Genomic DNA, 23,510 nt, shown 5'->3' with positions numbered 1-23,510 from the left:
AACTTCACTGTCATATCACTTTCAAACGCTACCATTTATGCGGTGAAAGATCTACTATTACGTCACATTGCCTATTCAACTCTGTACAGTTGTCACAATAACGCTGGAAAGTGCGTCAGTCAGGTGTTAGTGTAATTGGTCATCTCATAATGTATAAATTAATTGTTGAGTTCTAGGCTTTGATTGTTCTTCCCTAGTATTGAAATAAATTTCTATAGCTTAAAAAGCTAAATTACACTTGTCTTTTGCTTCAAAAATGAGAAAAATCACAGGCGAAAGAAAAGTTTTTCAAGATAAGTTGGAGGAGTTATATTTTGTCACTGCGGTCAGAGGTACTAGTTATTGCCTTATTTGCCGGCAGAAGATCGCTGTTATGAAGAAGTATAACAAGGGTTTGCACTTCGAAACCATGCACCGCGATAAATAATATGCTTACCAGGGCAAAGTAAAAAAATAAAAAGTTAAACCAGCATTTTGCAAACAAAGAATTTTCTTTGCCAATATTAGGCAGTCCACATCTGCAAGCAACTCTAAGATTTGTTTCTGCTGACAATTTAAAGCCTAATATCGAGATCCTTGTCCTTGAAAAACGCTGCCAGTAAAGCAGCCAGAGCGAATAACTATAGCCTAAAATCAGCCTACATGTGTTTATATTTTATTGTGTTCTATTTATTGTGAATTGCGGCCCTTGGGCATTTGACACGTCCTCATTTGGCCCTCAGAGCAATTTGAGTTTGAGACCCTTGACTTAACTTGAGTCACCATTTTCAAACGACTTGACTTGACCTTTTAGTTTTTAGGTCAAAATGACCTGACTTGACTTAAGTCATTCCAACAAATGACTTGGGTTGAAATGAAGTTTTTTCATTAGGCATTTTTTTGGTTAAGCTGGGTAAGTTATCTTAGCATTTGCACATAAAAGAATTTGGTTGTTATACGTTGCACTTATTATATATTTTACTTGTGTTATTGCTCATAATGGTATAAGTTTATCAGTTTTTAAGTTTTATTTTTATGACAAGCACTTGGCTTGAAGTTGACTTGCTCCGATTATGACCTGACAATCAGACTTGACTTGTGTAGCGGTTTGGGATGTCTTAAATGTTTATTGGGACTATTTATATATCCCTATGACCCCTTATCAGATTCCTATCAGAAGGTTAGTTAACATCAACCCAAAGACTACTTGATTTAGCAGTCCAATTTAATAGCATTAGAAAAGGGCGACCTTACACCAAGAGCCCTCGAACAGACTGCCATGGGCGTTAACGCGAAAAGGCACATGCAAGAGTGTAAGAGTAAGAAGAGAGAAATACACTTTTTTGACTTGGACTTTTGAGTCATTTAAAAAACCACTGCTATCTATAAAGCAATGATACTATCATTGTATAAAGCAAGCATATTTAAAGCGGAATTATATATAATAGCACACTATATGCAGAAGATGTTAGTGGACAATTGTGAGGCGCCACACTATATTTTACAAATTTCATAAAAATATCATAAAAAAATATTATTATTCAATATTTGCAAGAAAAAAGAAAAAATGCTTGCATATTGCGCATGTAAGGTATCTCACTTTCCCCCACTCTAAACAGTTGAATGTCAAAACGATACTATTTACAGCTTTTTTTTAAACGAATTACACTTTATGGAATAATTGTACTGCCCTCAAGATATTTAATGTGTCTCATACAACGCCTTGTCACAAAGAATTGCAAACCCCAGTCCTAGACCATGGATAACTTTGACTGGAATCAACACAAGTCCACTCTAAACAAGGTAAGGATTTGCATTGTCACAAAGGATAATTACATGGTATTATGCTACAATACAACAGAACACCCCGCCAGATGAAAGTTTTGCCTGGGCTGTTTTTTATGCCCCTACAGTTGCACTTTCAGGCATGGCAGCAACCCAGCATTACATCGAAAATCACCTTAAAATTAGTTCAGTCGCAACAAATCGATTAGACACACAATAATTTAGTCTTGCTTATGCTTTTTTGGTAGTATTCCATTAACCAACTTTGCAAATTTTAGAATAAACTTTATTGAAGCTGCACAATTTTAGATTTTATAAACGTCTTTCAGTGCAAAACATTGTAAGTTTCAAGATCCATAACGTCTTTGCAATAATGCCACAATATGTAATAACACCTTTTCACCAAACCAACTTTACTGTTTACACAATCATCTGGGCTAGGTAAACATTAGTACACCCAAATGTTTTTTGTGTGGTTAATGCACTATGAATTCATGCTATAAAAAGTTTATGCATTTTAAACAAGGTAATTTCTTCTAGGTTTCTATTTAAAATTAGCAACAACCTCCCACTTTAAAATAATTGATATTAAATGTTTCAGCTTTTCTTCAAAGAAAATGATTTTATACCTGTTGGATCAAAAGACTATGATGATTTTTGGGTGTTCTTTGAAAGATATCGAGTATTTGAATCCCGAAGAAAAGACAAAGCTTCCAAGTTGTATTATAAAAGTAATTCTGCTGACTTACAAGCGAGCAGCAGTTGCCTGGACAATGATATTCCCAAAGAATTCCACCCCAGGTTACATGTCGTTTTATACCAAATAGGACTGATTGTATGAATTTTTTTGATAATGAAATGAGTGGTGTTAGCTTAGTTTCAGACCATTCTTTAATTCAGACTTTTGCATAATTCCATTACTTTCTGTTGAACAGGTTTTACTGTCATTGTCTACCACTGTACTTTCTGTACACCCAACTACAATTATTTTAGTTAAAATTTGGAACTTAGTTGCTCTAGTGGCTAATTTAAAAGTAGGATTGGAAAATACTGTTTTTTCTTGTGATCAGCTTGACTCTTTACATTGGAGATACTTTGTTACATAGTCATATTCTAGGTTGTGTGATTACTTCATGTCGCTGTAAAATTACTTGTACCACAACAAGGAAAATCTTAATGCCGTATTTATAATTTGTTACTTTGGTCGATTTAAAAAAATATTTATATTTAATTTAAAGTTTTAATATTTTTGCTGCCAAAAGTAGATTTGATCACATTTTTCATTACATGTACTTTTCTTATTTTTATAGATATAAAATAAACTGTTCCTTGATTACCAAAGACTTGGATATCTTTACCAAAAATCAAAAACATGCAAAAAAGAATAGCAGGTAGAATTATATATGTAATATATATATTTAAATTTGTTTTCAAGATTCTAAACAAGATGCCAATTCTAAACAAGCATGTGATTTGTTAAGAAACATTAAATTCAGAATTTGCTGGTTATTATTGTCATTTCAACCCTAATTGTATGTTACAGGAGAGGCTATGACAGCGATTTTTATGGGGCAAATGTGTTGACAGCAGACTTAATTTCTGATTTTCGCTCAGCAGTTTTGCATTATGTTGATTTTTGCCAAAAGAAATCCTTTAAAAAACTGATGAAGCTACGAACTGACCAAGCCAATCTCCCCATTGCACAGTTTAAAAATAAAATTGTGAAAGCTGTGCAGTCGAATAAGGTAATAATTAAAATTTTTCGGTATAATACATCGCTCTCATAATATATCTTAGTAAATTTATTTTAATGTTTCTTTTTTTGGTTTACAGTAATAATTTATTTTGTGGCATATTATGTGATTACTTGTTTTCAAAAGTTTTGCTTTAAAAATACTATTACTTGCTGTTAATCAATCAAAAACATATTTTAATGAAATAAATGCTAGTGTAATCAGTATGTTATTGTTCGTTAAACTAACTCATCTAAATTCATACTTTTAACTATTTAGTAGATTTATGCTGTTCATGGGCATTTGTTTTAACAAACAGAAAGAGCTCTACATACAAAAGATCTAAAACAACTTATTTCTATGGAAGTTTTGCATAAATATATTTACAAAATTTCTTAAGGTTGTCATTGTGGCAGGGGACACTGGCTGCGGCAAGTCGACACAAGTACCTCAATATCTTATTAATGCTGGTTTCACCAAAGTAGCATGTACACAGCCAAGGAGAATAGCTGCCATATCGCTGTCCAAGCGTGTAGCCTATGAGACACTGAACCAGTATGGGTCAGAAGTTGCCTACCAAATCAGGTATATGTTTGTAAGAATGTTGTTAAATCTGTTGAATTGAATAATATATTATAAGAAAAGGTTCTGTTATAAATGTTCAAACTAATTATATATATACTTCTTAACAACACCACAATGCATTTAATTTGTAAGAGATTCCATTTCAGTCTGTCAGTTGTATAAGTATTAAAATTTGAAATTTGAAATTTTTTGATATTTGAAATTTGAAATTATATTGGCCAACCAGTATTTTATACCACATACAAGTCTCTAAATAAAATTAAACAACTTTTTTAATACTTAAGGGGCAATATAAGTATTTTTTTTTTTGTGGAAAAAAATGTGTTATTTACTATATATAGATTAAAGCATTAAATTGCAATTGATTTGGTACAAAAAGTAAGTTTCAAGAGCACTTGATCAGTAGCTACAATAAGTATGTGTGGAAGTATTATCATACGTAATTCTTTTCTTTTGACATTTTTGGCTGTAACTTGTAAATGTCAAACAATTTTAATTTTTTTAGATTTGAAGGTACGAAGACAAAAGCAACTCGAATTCTTTTTCTTACTGAAGGACTGCTTCTACGTCAGATGCAGCAAGATACGTCGTTGGAACAGTATAACGTTATTATCCTTGATGAGGTAAACGCTATAATGTAATTTTAGGTATAGACAATTTATAGTCTAATATTTTCAAGGAAACATGAAACAGGGGCGTATCCAGAAATCCAAAAAGGGGAGGTCCCGAATTTTCAACTTCGGGAATTCCCCGTTTTTCCGTCTGACGTTAATGACGTCATAACATAGTGACAGATATGACGTCATAAAACAGCGATTGCAATGACGTCATCAATAATAAAAAAAATCATCAGAAACAGCCCATTAACGTCCAGCAAAAGCAAACTTTTAGACGCCAAACACACCGTCACACGTGCGTCGCCGACAATCCTGCCAGGCGCCAGCTGCGAAACCGCTTAGTGTGCAATCGTTAACTTCAGGAAAAAAACGAAAACAAGTCCGTGAAATATATGTGATCGATTTTGGTAAATCCATCTACGGGACTACGCTAAATTAAAGGCACGTCTTTCGTCACCTGCAATACTAAACGAAGATCGCTTTTCCCCGGTGTTATTTAATTAGCGCAACATCTGCAAAAACGCCACTTCAATAGTTAATCTAGTTGAGTGTTTTTAACCTTTTTAAATGTGTGCACACCTGGCGAGCGAAGGGAGCGCGATTTTGTTTTGGGAGAAAAAGGCATTTTTTAAAATTTCTTGCAAGTTTTTATTACATTGCCGAAAATAAAAATAAAAGAAATGTTGAAAAATATATGTCCAATATTTTTGAATACGTTTTCCGTTTGTCTGCGACGCACTTGGCAGCCTTCCACGGCGCAACGGTAGAGAAGCGCTAATCTATTTCAATAGACAGCATCAAAACGTAAAAAGAACATTCGCGCGAAGCGCGAAAATTTGTCGTACTTACGTAGTGAAAATAGTCAAAAAGTATTTAAAATGGACTCGTGTATAGTTTGTCGAAGAGGCAGCGGGCCAGATGAATTACAGAGACCGCTTGATTGATTGTTATTAATTGTCGAACACACACTTGTTGATCAGCCAACCCGAACGAATAACGAAAGGCGAAAGAGAAAAAAATATCCTGCGTTCACGGTCGACCAAACAAGAAACGAAAAAGGCGTTTTGCGTTTGATTTTGGTTTCGCATTAGCAAGACGTGTGACCCAATTAAACTGAGAAAATACACGCAGCTTCGGACGGTGATGTAAACCCTGACAAAAACGAACAAAAAACGTTAATGTCACTTCCGAAAAGGGGGGGACATTAGAAGCAAATGTAATGGGATATATTCTAAAAAAAATAACAAAACGTATGCCTTACCAAAAACAAATTGACTGCAGTATAAGACCAAACCTCTTGGAATAAGATCAAAATCCGTCGGAATGTAACATCTGTTATAAGTAGTTCATAGGGCGGCTAGGGTGTCGGTTTCTCTGGCAAATCGTTCTGTTCATTTAAATCAGGGGTTTTTAACCAGGGGTACCTGTATATTTGTGAAGAGTGTCTAATTTACGAAAAGCAACAACAAAGAGCCATTAGTAAATTGTCTGATTGTTGAACTTACAATTACGCGCAGTCAGCGAACATCACGCATCTTGCAAAAGTTTAAAATAATGTCATTTACAGCAGACCAGGATTTGCCATTTAAGAAATCGTCTGTTCTGGTTCGCCGAAAAAGATCTCCTTTGGGAAAATTTCCAAATGAATTCTCTGTTAGCCGCCGCAGCGACAGGCCCACAAAACCGCTGTTTATGTAACGCTAGCCTCCCAATGGTTTAACTATTTCGTTGTTCTTAATACAATTCGGCTGTAGATACTGTTGTTTTGTACATTATTATCATAGTGATTTCAACCAAAGCCGAATGTTGTATTTTGTTTAGACACAACGTGAATTGTTATGTCGGTGCACAAAACTTATTTCTGATCGTTTAATTAATCTGTAATTGGTTTGTCGCTAACATTATATTGCGCACGCGTTTTTCTAAGGATGTCGTTTGGACGCTGCCGTTTTGCTGTTCATGGTGGGTAATATGTATCGGATTTAGGTGAGTAATAGATAGCGCTGCGTAGTAAAAGCCGGGCTGGAAGATTTAAGACTCGATCTAGTCGGGATTCGAGTTAGATTACTCGGTTAGCAACGTAGCAAGCTAGGAACCGAAAAGGTACGCTATATAGGTAATCCTGACAGTAGCAAAACGCTACCCTCATTTTTTAATTACGCTTTACGTAACCTTGCTCAATATTAGCCTTAAGGTGACCTTGATAAATCGTGTAGCGACTAGCGTTTAATTTTGGGACTAAAAACATTAACGCCGTATACAATGCTGCATTCAAGCCAAGTACTATATATGAGTTAACAGGGTTTCTTTCAAACCGCAACCTTTAGAGACAAAACTAATAAATTTTAGCGGTTCAAATTACCCGATATAAAGGACAGAAACGGATTGGAATATTTCGGAATTCGAATCCCGAGGATCCCATATTGTAATTTTAACATCCCCAAAGTTATATGAAACCCTAATGAGTGGATTGTTGTATGCCCACGTCTTGTAGGTACTTTGGTTATTTATATGAGTTATTTACCTTATATTTTACTGGGTTATCTACCTAAACTTGTAACGAGTTGACGTCTTATTCCGTAGTTGTTGCGACCGTGATGTAGTCAATTTTAAAACTATAAATCCATCTGGGAACCACATTTATTTACACCTTTGCGGGCCATGTTTAGCCTCATAAACATCCCACCCAAAATGACAACAGGACCTTATTTATTACGCATTTTCTTTATTATTTAATTTTATATATACGTGACAATGCATACATTTCAGGAAAAACTAGTGAGTGTATAAAATATTTTTGGATAACAACTTTTTATGTGACTTTGTCTGGATTTGTTGTCTTATTTCATAGTCCGCGCTTAACGTTTGAACGCTAAATGTTGTCAAGGTCCACGAGCGACATCTTCAGTCAGACTTACTTCTCGGTCTTTTGCGCAACCTTCTTATGTCGGATGAGCGCAAGACGGACATCCGACTGGTGTTGATGTCGGCCACCATTAATCTGGAGCTGTTTTCTGAATACTTTAAGGACGCCCCTGTTATCCAAGTTCCTGGTAGACTCTACCCCATACAAGTCAAGTACCATCCTATTCCTATGGTACGTCGTTCTTATAATTCTCTTGGTCAGTTAATTCGCCATGAACTTGAACTGGTGCATGTTTTTTCAACTACGCGCCAACATTGTGTATGGATTAGCACAACACATATGAAAATCCCGTTGTAAGCCCTAGGTATTTGGATCTAAAACACACTTGGACGCATATTATCATTAAAGTGTTGTGAAAAAGTCTAACAATACAGTTACACTAGATCAGTGACTTAATTCATTTTTTGTTGTCGCGACCCAAATTTCAGGTTTGGAAACGTACGCATTCAAGTTATTGCACATAAACCTATTGGAAACCTAAATAAATTGGCCAAACGTTAACATTTTTAAGCGGATTTCTTGAAAATTTGCCAAGGATGCCTGGATTTACTTTAACGCTATGTACAGCTAATTTGAACCTCTATTCTCGTCAGTAGGACTTTTTGTTTAAGAAAACACTTTGTCCGATTATGAGATAGCAATAAAAAATAAAATACTCCTGAATTTCTGTAAGTTGCTCTATTAAGTCTAAAATTAACTGCTATCAATAAAGATCAAGGATACCATTTTCCCCTTTTAAGTCAGTGTTAATTTTTTTATTTAGTTTTTGTCTTAATAAGATCCTAAGATATGTCTTTACAGATAATTCAATTATGTTAAAAGTCTATTAAAGGTCATAAAATGGCCAACGTTTCTATTTTTCAAAAATAACTACTTAATTGAAGATTAGCTTGGTTTTTAATTGAAAATAAATGCAATGGAAAAATCATAAGATCATAAATACGATTTGACTAGAGCAAACGCCGTAAACAGAATTGTTAGACTGACTCGTGCTTTTGGTCCATCTAACGCTTTTATAGTCTTATAGTTACTTATTGTGACATTTTTGTTTATTATATTGAATTCGTTGTTGCCGTTTAGATGGAGAAGTCTTCTAAAAGCTCTCGTTTGGATCCGCGCCCTTACGTACGCATTCTTCAGAAAATCGACACCAAGTACCCCTCGTCTGAAAGGGGGGATCTTCTGGTGTTTCTTCCGGGAATGCAGGTTAACACGAGGTTATTTTAATTTGAGGAGTAGCGTAAGTGAAACGCTACAAACCGAACACTCCCCTGGTTAGCCAAAATAAGTAATTTGTCATAGGGCAGTGCTTCTTAATCCGAAATTTGTGTAATATTTTTTTCAATTCATAACAAAATTGTTTCTAACCAAAAGTTGTTCTTTGCGTTTTTATAATTTTTAATTCATCTCAATTTAATTGCTTTATTTTTGATATTTTTTTTGGTTTTTGGCTTTCTGTTTATTTTAGATCTTGTGCTTTAAAGATAATACACTTTTTGCTTAATAATTCCTAATAATAAACCCTGCAAAACAATTCTGAATATACAGGTATCCCTATAACGCGTGGTATGCCTTTGCATATTGTTTACAGGTGATCCCTGATGTAAAAAGGTTAAGAAATAACTGCTCTGTAGGGTATTTTATTGTGGCGTTCGGGTCCCGTGTTTAAGATGTTAAATTTTGCATTCTGTGCACATTTAACACCATGATAATTGAATAGGAGATTACGTCTGTGGAAGAAGCCGCAAAACTATACGCGGAACAAACTGAGCGATGGATCGTGCTCCCTTTGCACAGCACTTTGTCCATTGAAGAACAGGACAAGGTGTGATGTAATTCTGCTTTTCTCTTCAGTTTTTATTAAGTTATTCATCACGTGTTTTAACGACCTTTAATAATCTCAAATGTTACGTATCCACCTGTAATGATAATTTCGCTTTTCGCACTCTGTAGGTATTTGATTTGGCACCGGAGGGCGTACGTAAGTGTATCCTGTCAACCAACATTGCAGAAACTTCTGTAACTGTGGATGGCGTCCGATTTGTTGCCGACTCTGGCCGAGTTAAGGAAATGAGTTATGATTCGCAGTTTAAGATGAAGAAGCTGCATGAGTTCTGGATCAGCAGGGCCAGTGCCGAGCAACGAAAAGGTTCTAATCATTTTTTGTTAGTTATTTTGTCTCATAGACTTTTTACCAGCCTGGGGTTAAAACCATAAAACAGGGATAGCGTATATTTCTGCGAACTGTTAAAGTAAATTCTTTTTTAGCATGTCCGATATTGATTTTACAAATGTTTGAATTTTAAATGTGCATCAGATAAGTAAAAACCTACAACAAAAATGCTGTTCATGTTTTCCATTAAGATACGTTCTCTGGGGTAAAAATTTTGTATTGTAATTTTGTTTATCTGCAGGTCGTGCTGGGCGCACAGGACCCGGAGTTTGCTTTCGACTTTACTCAGAAGATGATTACGAGGCGTTGGCCGATTACGCGGTACCCGAGATCCAACGAGTCCCACTCGACTCGCTCCTACTTCAGGTGAGATGTTGTTACGCGGTCGATCGCGAATTCTCAGAAATATGTTTTCACCACATCTAACATCAAATTTGTTGATGAGAAAAGCAATCTTCTCTCGTTTACACTAATTTATTTAACTAATATCACCATTTTATTCTGAACGCAAGTTTTCCTGAGCTCATACTCTAGGCCAGGGGTCGGCAACCTACGGCCCGCGGGCCGGATCCGGCCCGCCGATTTATTTCATCCGGCCCGCCGCCTTTTTGACAAATTAGACACGAGTCTATTTGACATACGTTTTGACTATTTTAACTACGTAATTGCGAAAAAATTTCGCGCTTCGTGCGAATGTTCATTATACGTCCGGTTTGTTTACCTATTGATGATACCTTTTCAACTAGATCAGCGATTCTTTACCGTTGCGCCGTGGAAGGCTGCCAAGCAAGTGCGTTTCGCAAAATGGGAAAAAAATATTAAAAAATATTGGATATATATTTTTTAACATTTTCTATTTTCGGCAATGCAATAATAAGCAAAAAATTTAAAAGAAATACCGGTCTACCAAAAAAATCGCGCTCGCCAGGTGCGCCTTGACTTGAAACAGTTAACAAACACTCAGCTAGATTAACTTAAAATGTGATCCCGTCACTCAAAGTAGTTTTATTACACTCTTCATCCGCTTTGGGTCAACACTTTGCTGCCTTTGTAAATGAAATTAAACACGTTTTAAGTGCGAAAAATATCCAACGCCTGCCTTATTCACAATTGTTCTAACTGTTAAGATTAACAGTGAGCTTGCTAAACCGCATTTTTATATAAGTACTTTATGACCTATTTAATTGTGTGATCATTCTATGACTTGCGGTCAAAAGTCACTGAGCACATGGTGCCCTGACATTGTAGTTGTCCTTACGGCAGTTGGTGTTACTACCTTGTCGCGGTAGGAGCTCATTTTGTTAGTTACTTGTAAGTGTTTGGCGATGATGTTTAACTTACTGATTCTGTTTCTGTTTTATTAACATTGTTTTGTATTAATTCATTCGAATTAAGGAATCCACTTGTTTAAGCCTTTACGTGTTTTAATAAATTCCTGTTCGTGTACACTGATAAAGACTTCAGTATCGGATCGGATCCATTAGTTTTCATGGTAGCAGAGGATGGTTACAGGAAACCAGTTGTAAACACGAAAAATGGCAACAAGTGCAAAGAGATCTCCACCAAAGTTTAAAGACGATTTGCCTTATTCTGCATGGAAGAACAAGGTACAAATGTGGCAGCTTGTCACAGGCGTCGTCAAGAAAGAGCAAGCAATTATTGTTCTACTGGAGGGCCTAGAGGGCAACTCGAAAGCGGAAAAGGCTGTTTCGCAATTAACGCGCGAGGAACTACACGCAGAGAGTGGAATGTCTACGTTGATTGGAAAACTCGATGCAGCGTTCAAGACGGAATCTGTAGATGATGCGTACTCTACATACACGAAGTTTACAAGGTTTGATAAAAGTACTGAGACGATGATTGACTACATTCTAGAGTTTGAACATTTATCGCATAAGATGACGTTTCACGAGATGGAATTGCCAGATACAATTCTTTCTTTTAAACTGTTGGATGGCGCAAATTTAACTTCTAACGAACGACAATTGGCTTTGACATTTGCAAGTGACCTTAGGTTTGATTCCATGAAGTCTGCTCTAAAACGCATATTTACTGAAAGCCCAATTTCTGATAAACTGTCACAATATATTGACGTCAAAGAAGAATCTTACGTAGCCAGTAATCCAAGACATCGAAAAAGTTTTGATAAAAGAAAGTTCAATCCTATCGATAAGTTTGGAAAAATATCTAGATGCGTCATATGTGATTCTAAAATGCATTGGGCGGCAAAATGTCCTCACAAAAGTTGTAATACGTCTATTTCTTCTAATGATGTTTCAGACGATGAAGTCAACATTGTGCTATTTTCAAGTGTTACCAACAGTTGCGTAGCTGAAACCTACAAGTCGGCAGTTATAGACACTGCTTGCTCGAAAACTGTCTGTGGTGAACGGTGGCTGCGAAATTATTTATTCAATTTACATTCCAAGTATAAACGTGACGTTAAAATCACTCCTTCGCGTACAGTTTTTAAGTTTGGTGACGGAAAGCGAGTCATTTCCAGATCCCAAGTCCTAATTCCTGCTTGTGTTGGTGGAAAATTGTGCAGCATTGACGTTTCTGTCGTCAAGAACGACTTGCCCCTGTTGCTTAGCAGGTCGTCACTCCAGAAAGCAGGTGCTGTACTTGATCTTGCTCGTGGTCGAGCAACAATGTTCAACAAAGACGTTGAACTGTTTGTGTCGTCTAGTGGTCACTACTGTGTTGGTGTTTTTCCGAGGAGGCACAAACATGGCGACAACCACTTCCATGGTCGGAAGAAATCGAAAAGCCCTGGCAATTTGGCCAAATCGTCGTGCCCAGTAAGAGTGGCTCCTAAGGTCAGCGAACCTAGTAAAAAGTACACTAAACGAGTTGTGCGTGTAATCAGTAAAATCACAGATGCAGCGCAGTACGAAGACTGTGGTGAATGTCCACATCTCGCCAATGATAAGCGGAATCGATATTACTTCAACGCGTGTAAAGAATGCAAGAAGGTAAAAGGAACTATATCCAATGGTTGGATGCTTCGTCCAGATGATAAGTACGGTGGTCGTCGAGCGACAGATGAGTTCGTCAACATATCATCGGGTTCTTACTTTTCGTCCTGTCAACTTGAGGTTGATCGGTTGCTGTGATGGTATACGAGGGAGCCAAGGTGCATTGCTGTACTGACGGCCCTATTGTGCGTGTCACACCAACGCAGTAAATGAGTTGGTGTTGGGACGGACTGTTATGTTTCTATTCTTGCGTTTGCTATACATTGCCGAGTGTTCGTTAATCTTTCTATTCGTTGCGATTCACTTTTTTAAGAAAAAAAAATAACAGTGAGTTTGTTAAGATTAACAGTGAGCTTGCTAAACCGCATTTTTATATAAGTACTTTATGACCTATTTAATTGTGTGATCATTCTATGACTTGCGGTCAAAAGTCACTGAGCACATGGTGCCCTGACATTGTAGTTGTCCTTACGGCAGTTGGTGTTACTACCTTGTCGCGGTAGGAGCTCATTTTGTTAGTTACTTGTAAGTGTTTGGCGATGATGTTTAACTTACTGATTCTGTTTCTGTTTTATTAACATTGTTTTGTATTAATTCATTCGAATTAAGGAATCCACTTGTTTAAGCCTTTACGTGTTTTAATAAATTCCTGTTCGTGTACACTGATAAAGACTTCAGTATCGGATCGGATCCATTAGTTTTCACTAACATTTTAACAACACAATTCTTAGTTATTATTTTGTGCGGCCCGCAGAGACCTTTTTAAGTTTGGTTTTGGCCCGCGACTAGAAAAAGGTTGCCGACCCCTGCTCTAGGCCGATGGGGTAAGGGTACGGTTCGCAAGGTCTGTTTATTTCCGTCGTAGGGCTGTGCTATCCGGATTGCCGGTTATGGCGGTTAACCGAGGTTGTTTTTGCTATCTGATATGCGGACATAATAATTTAAACAGTTTTTAGTTCGTTTTTACATCTTATCAGTCCGTTTTCAGCAAAGTTTCTTCGGGTGAATGTTTGCTTATGAGCCCGACAGGGGCGGCGGCAACAGTTTATCGAATTCAGTTTACTGGAGGCCTAGGTCTACTGAACTAATGCTGTTAAGCTACAGCAGACTGTTGTTAGCATTGAGTGACCTAGTTTTAAGCAGCTTATACTTTAATCGTTAAATCAAGCCCTTTATCTCGTATAATTGTGACTCATAAAGAAACACAACAGGCCGCGGTTACAAAAATAAAGCTTGATACAATGTCCTTCATAATAAAGTAAATATTCAAATTATGTGATTTATTTATTTGTGTGGCATGTATTAATGTTGATATTTAAGTGTGTTACTGTTGGGTGTGTTTTCAAACGTGTATTTACGTAAATTGCGAAAGATCGAGAGTCTAAAAAATCTTATATCAGATGTTATATATATATCCTGTTAACCGGTTAGGTTAAAGTACAAATATCCGGATATATCTGTTATCCGGTTACAAAAAATTATTATTATTCCGAACAATTTCACTTACGTTTTTCTTGCTTGCACCCTCTTCCATATTTACGAGTTACATCAATCTGCCGTTTTTGATCATTGTAACTATTAGTAAAGTATGAAATACCAGTCTAATATGCCTTTTCTGTGTTCAAATCGTATCTGCAAATATCCAGATGAAAAGTATGGGAGTGGGCGACGTCCGTTCGTTTCGCTTTATCGAATCACCCCCATCGTCTGCACTTAACGACGCCATCCGTTCTTTAACTAACCACGGGGCAATTGACGCTCAGGAGGCCATCACGCCGTTGGGTGAAATGCTGGCCCAGTTACCAGTTGATGTTACAGTGGGTAAGCGTATTCAGTAAAACTTTCAGATAACAATAAAAAACAAAATATCTACCGTACGTCACACAAGCAGACTTGGACAAATAGATAATTAAGGTTTTCTAATTCATCGAATAAGACCTCAATGCGACTAATTCTAATTCTAATCTAATTTGGTCATTGCCTGTGTTCTCATATTCTAGTTCTAATCAAATTCGGATTTTTCCAAAAATGCTACTTCGTCCAACGGCGTTTTATTCTCTCAGTTACACACAATTTCAATTAAAACTCCTTGGTTGGAACGACTTGTGTGTAATTTTTACAGTCTAAAAAGCATAAAAAGACATATAAATTAGCAAACACATACTCACCATTACCATTCTTATAAGAATAATTTGCGATTGAATTAAATTGAATCTAAATAATTAAATGTGATTCTAGTTCAAATTCCAGTTGAAATTTGTTTTTTTAGGAGTTCAGTAATTCTAATCTAATTAAAAACTTAAAATGATCTAATTCTAATCTAAAAAAAATCTAATTTTAAATTCTAATATAATTTTAAAAAGCTTAAATAAATCTAGTCGTCCAAGTCTGCACACAAGAATGTGATTTACAAGCGGTTACCGTGTGTGCATTTTTGCGAATTATACATTTGTTAAATTTACGACCTAAAGAAACTAGTTTACCGTCAGTCCGCATTCTTTCAACGCATTTTAACGCAAGTGATTTATCCGCAGGCAAAATGATGGTCATGGGAAGCTTGTTCGACGTCACCGAGCCTGTCATGTCGACAGCTGCTGTGCTTAGCGTGCAGTCGCCATACACACGGTCGGCATACAACGATGCGGAATCTTGCACGAGAAGACGACCTTTCGAGTCTGACCACGGCGATCCCATAACTTTGTTGAATCTGTTTGACGAGTGGATTCAGGTTTACTATTGCCTATTTAAAAATCGCTTAAAGCGTTTGAAATGCACGATGATTAAAATTGGTAACATTTTTATTTTATTCATCTATTATGACTAGTTGATTCGGTAAATCAATTGTTATATAAGGTTAAACGGGAAGGCAAAGTATCAAGTCGCGCGTGGTGCAAGAAGAGGTGCTTGGAAGAACAAAGGTTCTACGAGATGGCTAATGTGAAAAGGCAATTCGAAGACTTACTCCAGGTAAAGTATGATGATAACATTGAAGTTTACAAAGCATGGTTAGGATAATCAAAAATGAACAAACCATTGCTTAAAGTGGTTTATTTTATTCTTACGTATATTATTTGATTAGACTTTAAATGGCGATTTCCAACAAATAATGGAAATGATAATGATTTGCGGAGCCAATCTTGTTTTAAGGTGCAGTTGATTGAATACATTCGACAAGTTGTACTGTGCATTTGTTCAGGTAGTCAGGGATGTGTGTAAGCTGCGGCCCGCAGAGCGAATATATTTGGTCCGCGACATAGGTACCCTTGACGAGTTTAGAATAATGGCGATCAAAATTAGACGTTTTTATCGCCCCGTCATTTTTTCAAGCTTTATGTGTGCTAATCTATCGAGAATAGCAGTAGTTCTGTTTAATATTAGAATGATGTCTCTCACTTCGAATTGCTTTAGTATATATATATATTAGGGTTGTTCACAAAAACACTGTTTTGTCAAATTTCAGTGGGGACCCCCTGGAATTGTTGGGTTGCGTGTAAAAAATCCACAAACCAAATCTGAGCACGTTTTGTTCAATATTGACCTTGCTACGTCAATTTGAAAATTCCGATTTGGGCTAAAATTTTTGAAAAAATAAATTGTCCTCCCCCTAAAAAATTTTTTTTTCTTCTTTTTTTGCATTGCTTTGCAATTGAATAGCCAGAGATAAACCTGTTTTGCAGTAAAAAAGTGAGTAGTTATTGTATAAATGTTTCATTTTAACAACATTTGTTAGGCTGTTTTGTATAAAAAATGGCTTAAAATGTTAAAATAAAGTAGATGCAGCACACGTGACATCAAATTAATAAAATAGTTTATTTATTCTTCATACAATTATATCAATTACTTATTTAAAGTTCAAAAAAAATGTGCTAAAAAGCCATTTTTCATACAAAACAGACTAACAAATGTTGTTGAAATGTGACATTTGTACCATGACTACTCACTTTTTTACTGCAAAACAGATTTATTTATGGCTATTCAATTGCAAAGCAATGTAAAAAAAGAATTTTAGGGGGAGGACAATTTTTTTTTTTTTAATTTTAGCCCAAATCGGAATTTTCAAATTGACGTTGCACGGTCAATACTGAACCAAACGTGCTCAGATTTGGTTTGTGTGGTTTTTAGCCGCAACCTAACAATTCCAGGGGGTCCCCACTGAAATTTGACAAGAAAGTGTTTTTTTTTAACAACCCTAATATATATCCTGGCAACTTTCGCGGCTGTAAATTGGCATTCGGTAAAGTACGTGCGTGGGCACTGGACATGTTTGGCAAACTATAGGCTACACGAAGTTCTTCGATCGGTTAGTATACTGACTAAATAGACACTTAGAGAATGGACTTTAGGTCGCCAGCATATCAGTTAAAGGCAGTTCTTTCCAACCAGTGGGTCGCGACCCTTTGGTGGGTCGTGAGGGTATTTCAGGTGGGCCGCGAAGCCTTTCTAAATTTTACAGTTTTCTATTAGATCGGGAAATTATTGTATTATCATTACGCAACATTTATGCAACAATATCACAAATAGGTAAGAATAAGATGTGTTGTGTCCCATTAAGTATTTCAGTACGTTAGCCAGTATTAAAGATACAGGTTTTATGTAACTTTATTCGTTTGGTCATATCTCATGTGAGTCGCACAATAAAACTTGCATTAAAAGTGGGTCGCGAACTGAAAAATTGGAAAACACTGAGTTAAGGCTAATCGGATCGATGCCAAAATCGTTTTACCCGTTTGCATACACATAATTGTCCCGCCGGCTTAAAAGGTTTCACACCCCTGGTCTACTTTATATGCAAACCATTAGTTAAAGCTACTCTTAACAACAGGGAAACTCCCTCCTGTCGCACGTAGAGCCGGAAGAAGAAGCGACGACGAGCCACGAGAGAAGGAGAAGACACGCCGATCGTAAGAGACTTCGAGTTCTCAAGAACGAACAGCGGTAATTCATGTTACATTCATCAAAGTAGGGCTGGGTTGTTTCAAATTTTGATTGGGAAATAAAAGTCAGTTCTCACGTATAGTTCATAAAAACGTTATATTTTAGTAGTCGAATAGTTATATCAAGTTATATCAAGGGTTATTGAAGGTTAAATTATTGCCTTTTTAAATCTTTGAAACTAAACCTAAATGTAAGAAATGAATAAATTAACTCGCAATTTATAATGATACAACAAAATTTACAGTCGGTTGAAAATATTTTTGCATTGCCTACAGCCGCTATCAAATATGTGGATTTCTTTGTGTTGCTTTCGTTCTTTTGGTATTTGGGCGACAAAAAAAATGATGCCAACGTTGTTTTTTGGGTTGTTTTAGGCAAGAGTCAAGAAAAACCAAGGTGCTTCGTCTGGATGCAGGAAAATACGAGTTGGACAACTCGGAAGACGACAATTCGGACTCGGAAAAGCGCGACTCGGCGTCACGACTTGCATCGAACGTGAAAGATCTCGAATTTAAACTACGGCATAATCTGGATAAGCTTTATAAGGTGTACGAATTGGTCTGATACTTAGTCTTAACTGATTATTAGTTGCTCTTCTGTTATGTATTTTCCGAAAATAAAGCAGGGATCTACATGGAATGATAATAAAAACCCTGAACTTTCTGTTTTAGATTAGATATCTACCATTTACTGTTTAATAGGAATTTTCAAAAACACACTGTTAGACTAGCAAAGACCGATCAAAATTAGTTGCCCGTAAATGATTAGGTATTTTCATTTTTTGCTTTCAATGATTGTTTCCTCTTCCCAAATTTTATTATTTTATGTGATCTAAATTTTAATTATTTTCTAGGCATCCAACGAACGTCGTCAGTTCACCTTGCGCGACATTATCATGCTAAAAGTAATCTTATGTTCGGGATTATACCCTAATCTCGCCTTCCCCGACGATTGCAATTCCTATTCTCCGGATTCAGATCAGGTCAGTCGGATTGTATTATTTTTTAAATTCTAATTAACAAAGTGCACTTTAACTCAGCTACTCACTCGTAAAAACGTTTAAAAAAGAATCTGTAATCCGCTAAACATTAGCGTGTTTTCTAAGATGTGTAAATGCATATATCTCACTTACTTCTCTATTAGCAAGTAAAAACAACTCCCAATTTACCGTAAACGTCTATTTCAAGAATTCTTCAAATGACAAAGAGTCAAAACATATTAGGCATTCTACTAAATTAAATATGCTATAAATCCTATAAAGTATAAAGCGTTGGTTTTTGTACCGTTTACTTTAGATCAGTGGTCTTCAACCTTTTTAACCAGCGACCCCAATTTGAATAAAATGTAATCAGAATATATAGTGCGACCTATTTTGTGTCAGATACAAATACAAATATTTTGATTATTGCTAAACAAAGTAGCACAAGCGAATATACGCATGTGACCAAAATGATTGCCTTTTTAGTTAAGGAAGATTTAGTTAACATATAAATTTGAATTCAACAATTACACAAAAATTTCAATTTGTTTCAACAGAAAAAAGCATTCAGTGCGATGGTTGCGCTAATTTTTTGCAATCGCGACTTCACTTTGCTTAAGCACAACCACATGCCATGCTCTACTTCCAAGCGATTACGATGTTTCGTTTATAATATTCAAAAAGTCCAGCTTTATAAAGCCATGTGGTTGAAAATGGAATGAGTATTTCAATGACATAATTAGACAGTGGGGTACGTTGATTGCATCACATCCCAACCCTGAAGACCTAAAAACAGCAATTTTATGTAGAAGAAACGAAAGCTTGTCTCACCTACGCACTCACTCACGTTTATTAGTGTGACGTCATCGCAAAGAAAACGAAATACGTAAATCGTACTAAAACAGTAGGAATATGATAAGTTATGGCAACCCCACAAACATTTTAGGCGACCCCACTCGGGATCGCGACCCACAGGTTGGAGACCACTGCTTTTGATTAAACAAATTGCAATACAACGCCTATCGAGTTTGAAGCATCAGTTCTATTAGTGATCGATAATAATAATTATTTCGCAGGTGTTCCACACGCGCAGTAAGTTGTTCGTTATCCTTCACCCCAACAGCTACTTCGCCCATCACCCCCAGATATTAGAACCCACCGGCAAAGATGACCCAGCCCTGCTTAAAGAGGGTCAGTCTGGTCATCGTGGTCTGTTGGGTCACCGACACCAGCTTCTGACCTACGTGTCACTGCTGGAAACCACAAAACCTTATTTGGTCAACACGATGAGGGTACGAACGACTAGTATGTACTGTACGCTCTTTTATAGCTGTATTAACTCTTATGTTTTGCTTAATTTGAACTTAAAATCTCCGAACAATCTGTATATGTTGGAATTCAAGGAACGTTCACAAAGGAACGTTAGTTGTGTATCATTGTACTTCAATTTTCGTACCTTGGCTTAAACGTTTTCGTATAAACCTTATTCACGTTATGAATTGAGAAAATGTGTAAAAACAACACATTTTCTTCAATTTTTAAGACTTTGTGAAAGGCAGACTTTTACAAAGTATTTAAATTGTATACTATTATAATATTTAAATTGTATACTATGCACGACTTGGCTTGAAAACAAAAATATCAATATCCTCTTATCGATGAAACATGCACACACACATGTGAAGCTGCTTTATGACCAACGATTACGGCTTACGTATCATTAGTACACCGTAAGTCATTGCAGACTCACCTAGTCTGTCGATCAATGACGCAAGCAGGACAGGCTAGAAAAACAACTAGCCTGCAGTGAGGTTCGAACTCACGGGACCTTCGCTCTACCAACTGAGCTACACAGGCTCAGAGAGGAGCGAGTCGAGAAACAACCAAACGCCAATGCTTGCTCAATCTGCAACTTCATATTGAAGGGGATCCACAGTGCCATATCATTTATTCAACGAAACATGCACACACAAATGTGTGTTAACAACTGAGATCTAGCCCTTCTAAAGCTGCTTTTTGACCAACGAGTACGGCGAACGTATCATTAGTACACCGAAAGCCATTGCTGACTCACTGAATCTGTCGAAAATCTGTCCTCTTATCGGTTCCTATATTGGCGTTGAATTTTTGTCATTCCTAAGAAATACTCCTTTATCTTACGACAGATTCCAGCCCTGCAGACTCTACTCCTTTTCGCGCGCTCCCTGGACACGGACGCGAGTTGCAAGAGGATCGTTGCTGATGAGTGGATCGAGTTGTGCTTGGATGATGACGAAGTCGCTCAGCGGATTACAGCGTCCACACTCCAACTTCGCAACGCATGGGAGGAGCTGCTTAGGCTGAGACTGGAAGGAATCAGGAGCAAAGGACTGGGTGAGAAGGAGGAGGTTGTCCGTAAAATTTCCGTTGTAATCAAATAACATTGACGGATTCCTCACAATGAGGAAAACACATGCACTTACGTTGCCAGTTGTTTTTAATAAAATGCTATTTAGAAGCGACATAATACTGAAAGTCCCATTGAAATCATAACAGTTTTAAGTTATTCGTTTAAAAGACAAATTCGTACATGGGGGAAAAAAGGTTTGGTGGTGGTAAATAGGTTTATCGAAAACTTCAACCGCCATCCATTTTAATGGCACGTATCGACTGTATATAATGGGAACATGGGATACATAATTTAAAAAGGGATCATTACTTTGTGTTGCTTTTCTCATTGTATAAGTTCATCTAACATAGGGTTTACAACCAATTAAATGCTTTCCACCTTACAGCATTGTTTCAGTTGGCCTGTGTTAGAATTATAAGCCTGTTGTACTTCGATAATGTTGTCCTGACAAACATTTCGGCACTTTATTGGCCTCAACCTACTTGTTGTGAAATACTTAAACTCCGTTTTTTACAGATCCGAAGCGTAGTCGAAAAACTTTACAGCTTCAACGATTCCTTGGCGACAAGCTTGCAGAGTTTCTGGACAGCAAGGTAGTTTACAGGTTGCGCCGCTTTACTGCACTAGAAAAAAAGCAGATTTATGTTGGAGCTGGACACAACACAGAAGACTGCCATAAAGGTAGAGTGTTTAAAACCCTCACAATAAGACATTTTCAAACAGTGGTAGTTACAGCTACTATATGACAATCCATTTTGTGCTGCTTTCTTATTTAAAAACTACACTCTATTCAAAAAAAATACTTAAAACAAAAATTTATTTTACCAAATGATATTCTAGGAATTTTATATGGAAATTTAAGTTAATTTAATTACTAAATAGAAAGTGGAGGAATAATGTCCCCTATGTTAGACTGTAACCCTTTCGTATATAAGGAATCTCCCGCAGATCTTAAAATGTAAACAAAGATTCTTGCTTTCGAATCAAATTATATTTAGACTGTTTTTGGCAAAACAGGTATAAAAAGCATAAAATTCCCTCTTGTCTGTGAAACAGTTGACCACATTAAAGCAGTTACTAGACCTAACCCCTACTTATCAAAATTATATTCTTTATTTTAAACATATTGTTATCATTTTATATAAACAAATATATTTTAAGCGTACAACCAATATTTTCTCAAAACATATTGTCTATATTTCTAATCCGCGATAACACAGGCTACACCCTAATCCAATTAGGAAATTTTTTAAGCTCGAGCACATGGAAAAGTATATTTTATTCCAGGTATCAACTCCGAAAAGTTTGCAATTCCTCTTTCTGAAGCTAATCCCAATCCAATCAAGGGCGGAATCTCCCTTGCGACCTACCTTACCTACAACTGTCTCAAAGAAGGTGCCGTGGAGTACACGGGCGACTATTTGAGGACATTTTGGACCTGCCCTACCTGTGACGTCAAAATGCCGCTGACCACATCTGAGCGATTACGTCACCAGACAAGTTGCGGCGATCCAAGCGCAAAACTAGAACACGATAAGGTTTTTTTCAGTTGTATATCTATAGTGATGAACAAAAAAACTAAAATAAACCTAGAAATTATTAGACAGAATTTTGCATACCATCAACTCTATACTTTTATTCATTGACTTAATTCTTTACAACACTGCCTTGTAGTGATAGTTTTATACGTACGAAAATGATTTAACCAAGAAAAAATTGCTTATAGTATATCCATTGGATTTTTGCTCGATATTGGTATACAGCTAATGTTTTTTTGTAAAGAAAAATGAAGACGGTTCCGGTACAAGCAGTAATACATCGAAATCAGCGACGTCATTTCAGCGCAATTATCATTGCGATGTGTGCAAGAAGGACTTGCAGCTTTCCGCTGTCGAAATTTTAAAGCACAAACGTTCACATCTGACGTAATATCGCAAATAAATTACTCTACGAATTTGGATGGTAATTTTTGAAATGGCTTAATATTATTACTACTTATTAGTAGTAGTACTACAAATTGCATTGGTCTGCAAAACAAAATCCATATATTGCTTTCATCGAGCTGATTTTGCCAAACCTGGTATGAAGATATTGACTCCACAGTTGTAGGCTAAGGCTGTATGGAAACCACTTAAAAAAGTGCCCGAAGCGCAAAAATTAAACATTGCGTCAATCGTGTTTTAAAAGGTGTGATGATACACAATGCAATGGATATACTGCAAATAACATTAAAAATTCGCGCAAAAAAGAGATTGTCTGCGCTAACCAATCGTGATATATGAATGACAGGTTCGCGCGGGCATATCATACTGTTCTCACTAAACATAGCCAAAATCACAATAAGTAGCAAATTGAACATAATAAGTACCGTAGGCATTTGTACAAGAACCAAGAAAATATAGTAGTTCAAAATCTCGCAAATCCCAGTTAC

The 23,510-nt window shown here is 36.5% G+C and overlaps 1 protein-coding gene across 1 annotated transcript; it reads left to right on the top strand.

Moving 5' to 3' along the window:
• The first annotated feature begins 1,687 nt into the window (after nucleotides 1–1,687).
• On the top strand, nucleotides 1,688–23,008 carry LOC146145149 (putative ATP-dependent RNA helicase DHX34). The gene is made up of 22 exons (XM_083389487.1): nucleotides 1,688–1,782; nucleotides 2,366–2,565; nucleotides 3,075–3,155; nucleotides 3,308–3,509; nucleotides 3,898–4,082; nucleotides 4,588–4,705; nucleotides 7,587–7,796; nucleotides 8,706–8,831; nucleotides 9,346–9,450; nucleotides 9,579–9,774; nucleotides 10,040–10,164; nucleotides 14,423–14,597; nucleotides 15,311–15,504; nucleotides 15,630–15,743; nucleotides 17,599–17,711; nucleotides 18,086–18,257; nucleotides 18,565–18,693; nucleotides 19,767–19,982; nucleotides 20,856–21,063; nucleotides 21,596–21,760; nucleotides 22,367–22,617; nucleotides 22,862–23,008. Exons 1-22 carry the CDS (start codon nucleotides 1,738–1,740, stop codon nucleotides 23,006–23,008), a joined length of 3,477 nt encoding a protein of 1,158 aa, XP_083245613.1. The 5' UTR covers nucleotides 1,688–1,737.
• Nucleotides 23,009–23,510: the final 502 nt, after the last annotated feature.

Source organism: Ascidiella aspersa, chromosome 5 (genome assembly GCF_963924565.1).
Source record: "Ascidiella aspersa chromosome 5, kaAscAspe10.2, whole genome shotgun sequence".
In the NCBI taxonomy this organism is placed as follows: Eukaryota; Metazoa; Chordata; class Ascidiacea; order Phlebobranchia; family Ascidiidae; genus Ascidiella; species Ascidiella aspersa.
The sequence above is the reverse complement of the archived record's forward strand: the minus strand, read 5'-3'. Positions and strand labels throughout refer to the sequence as shown.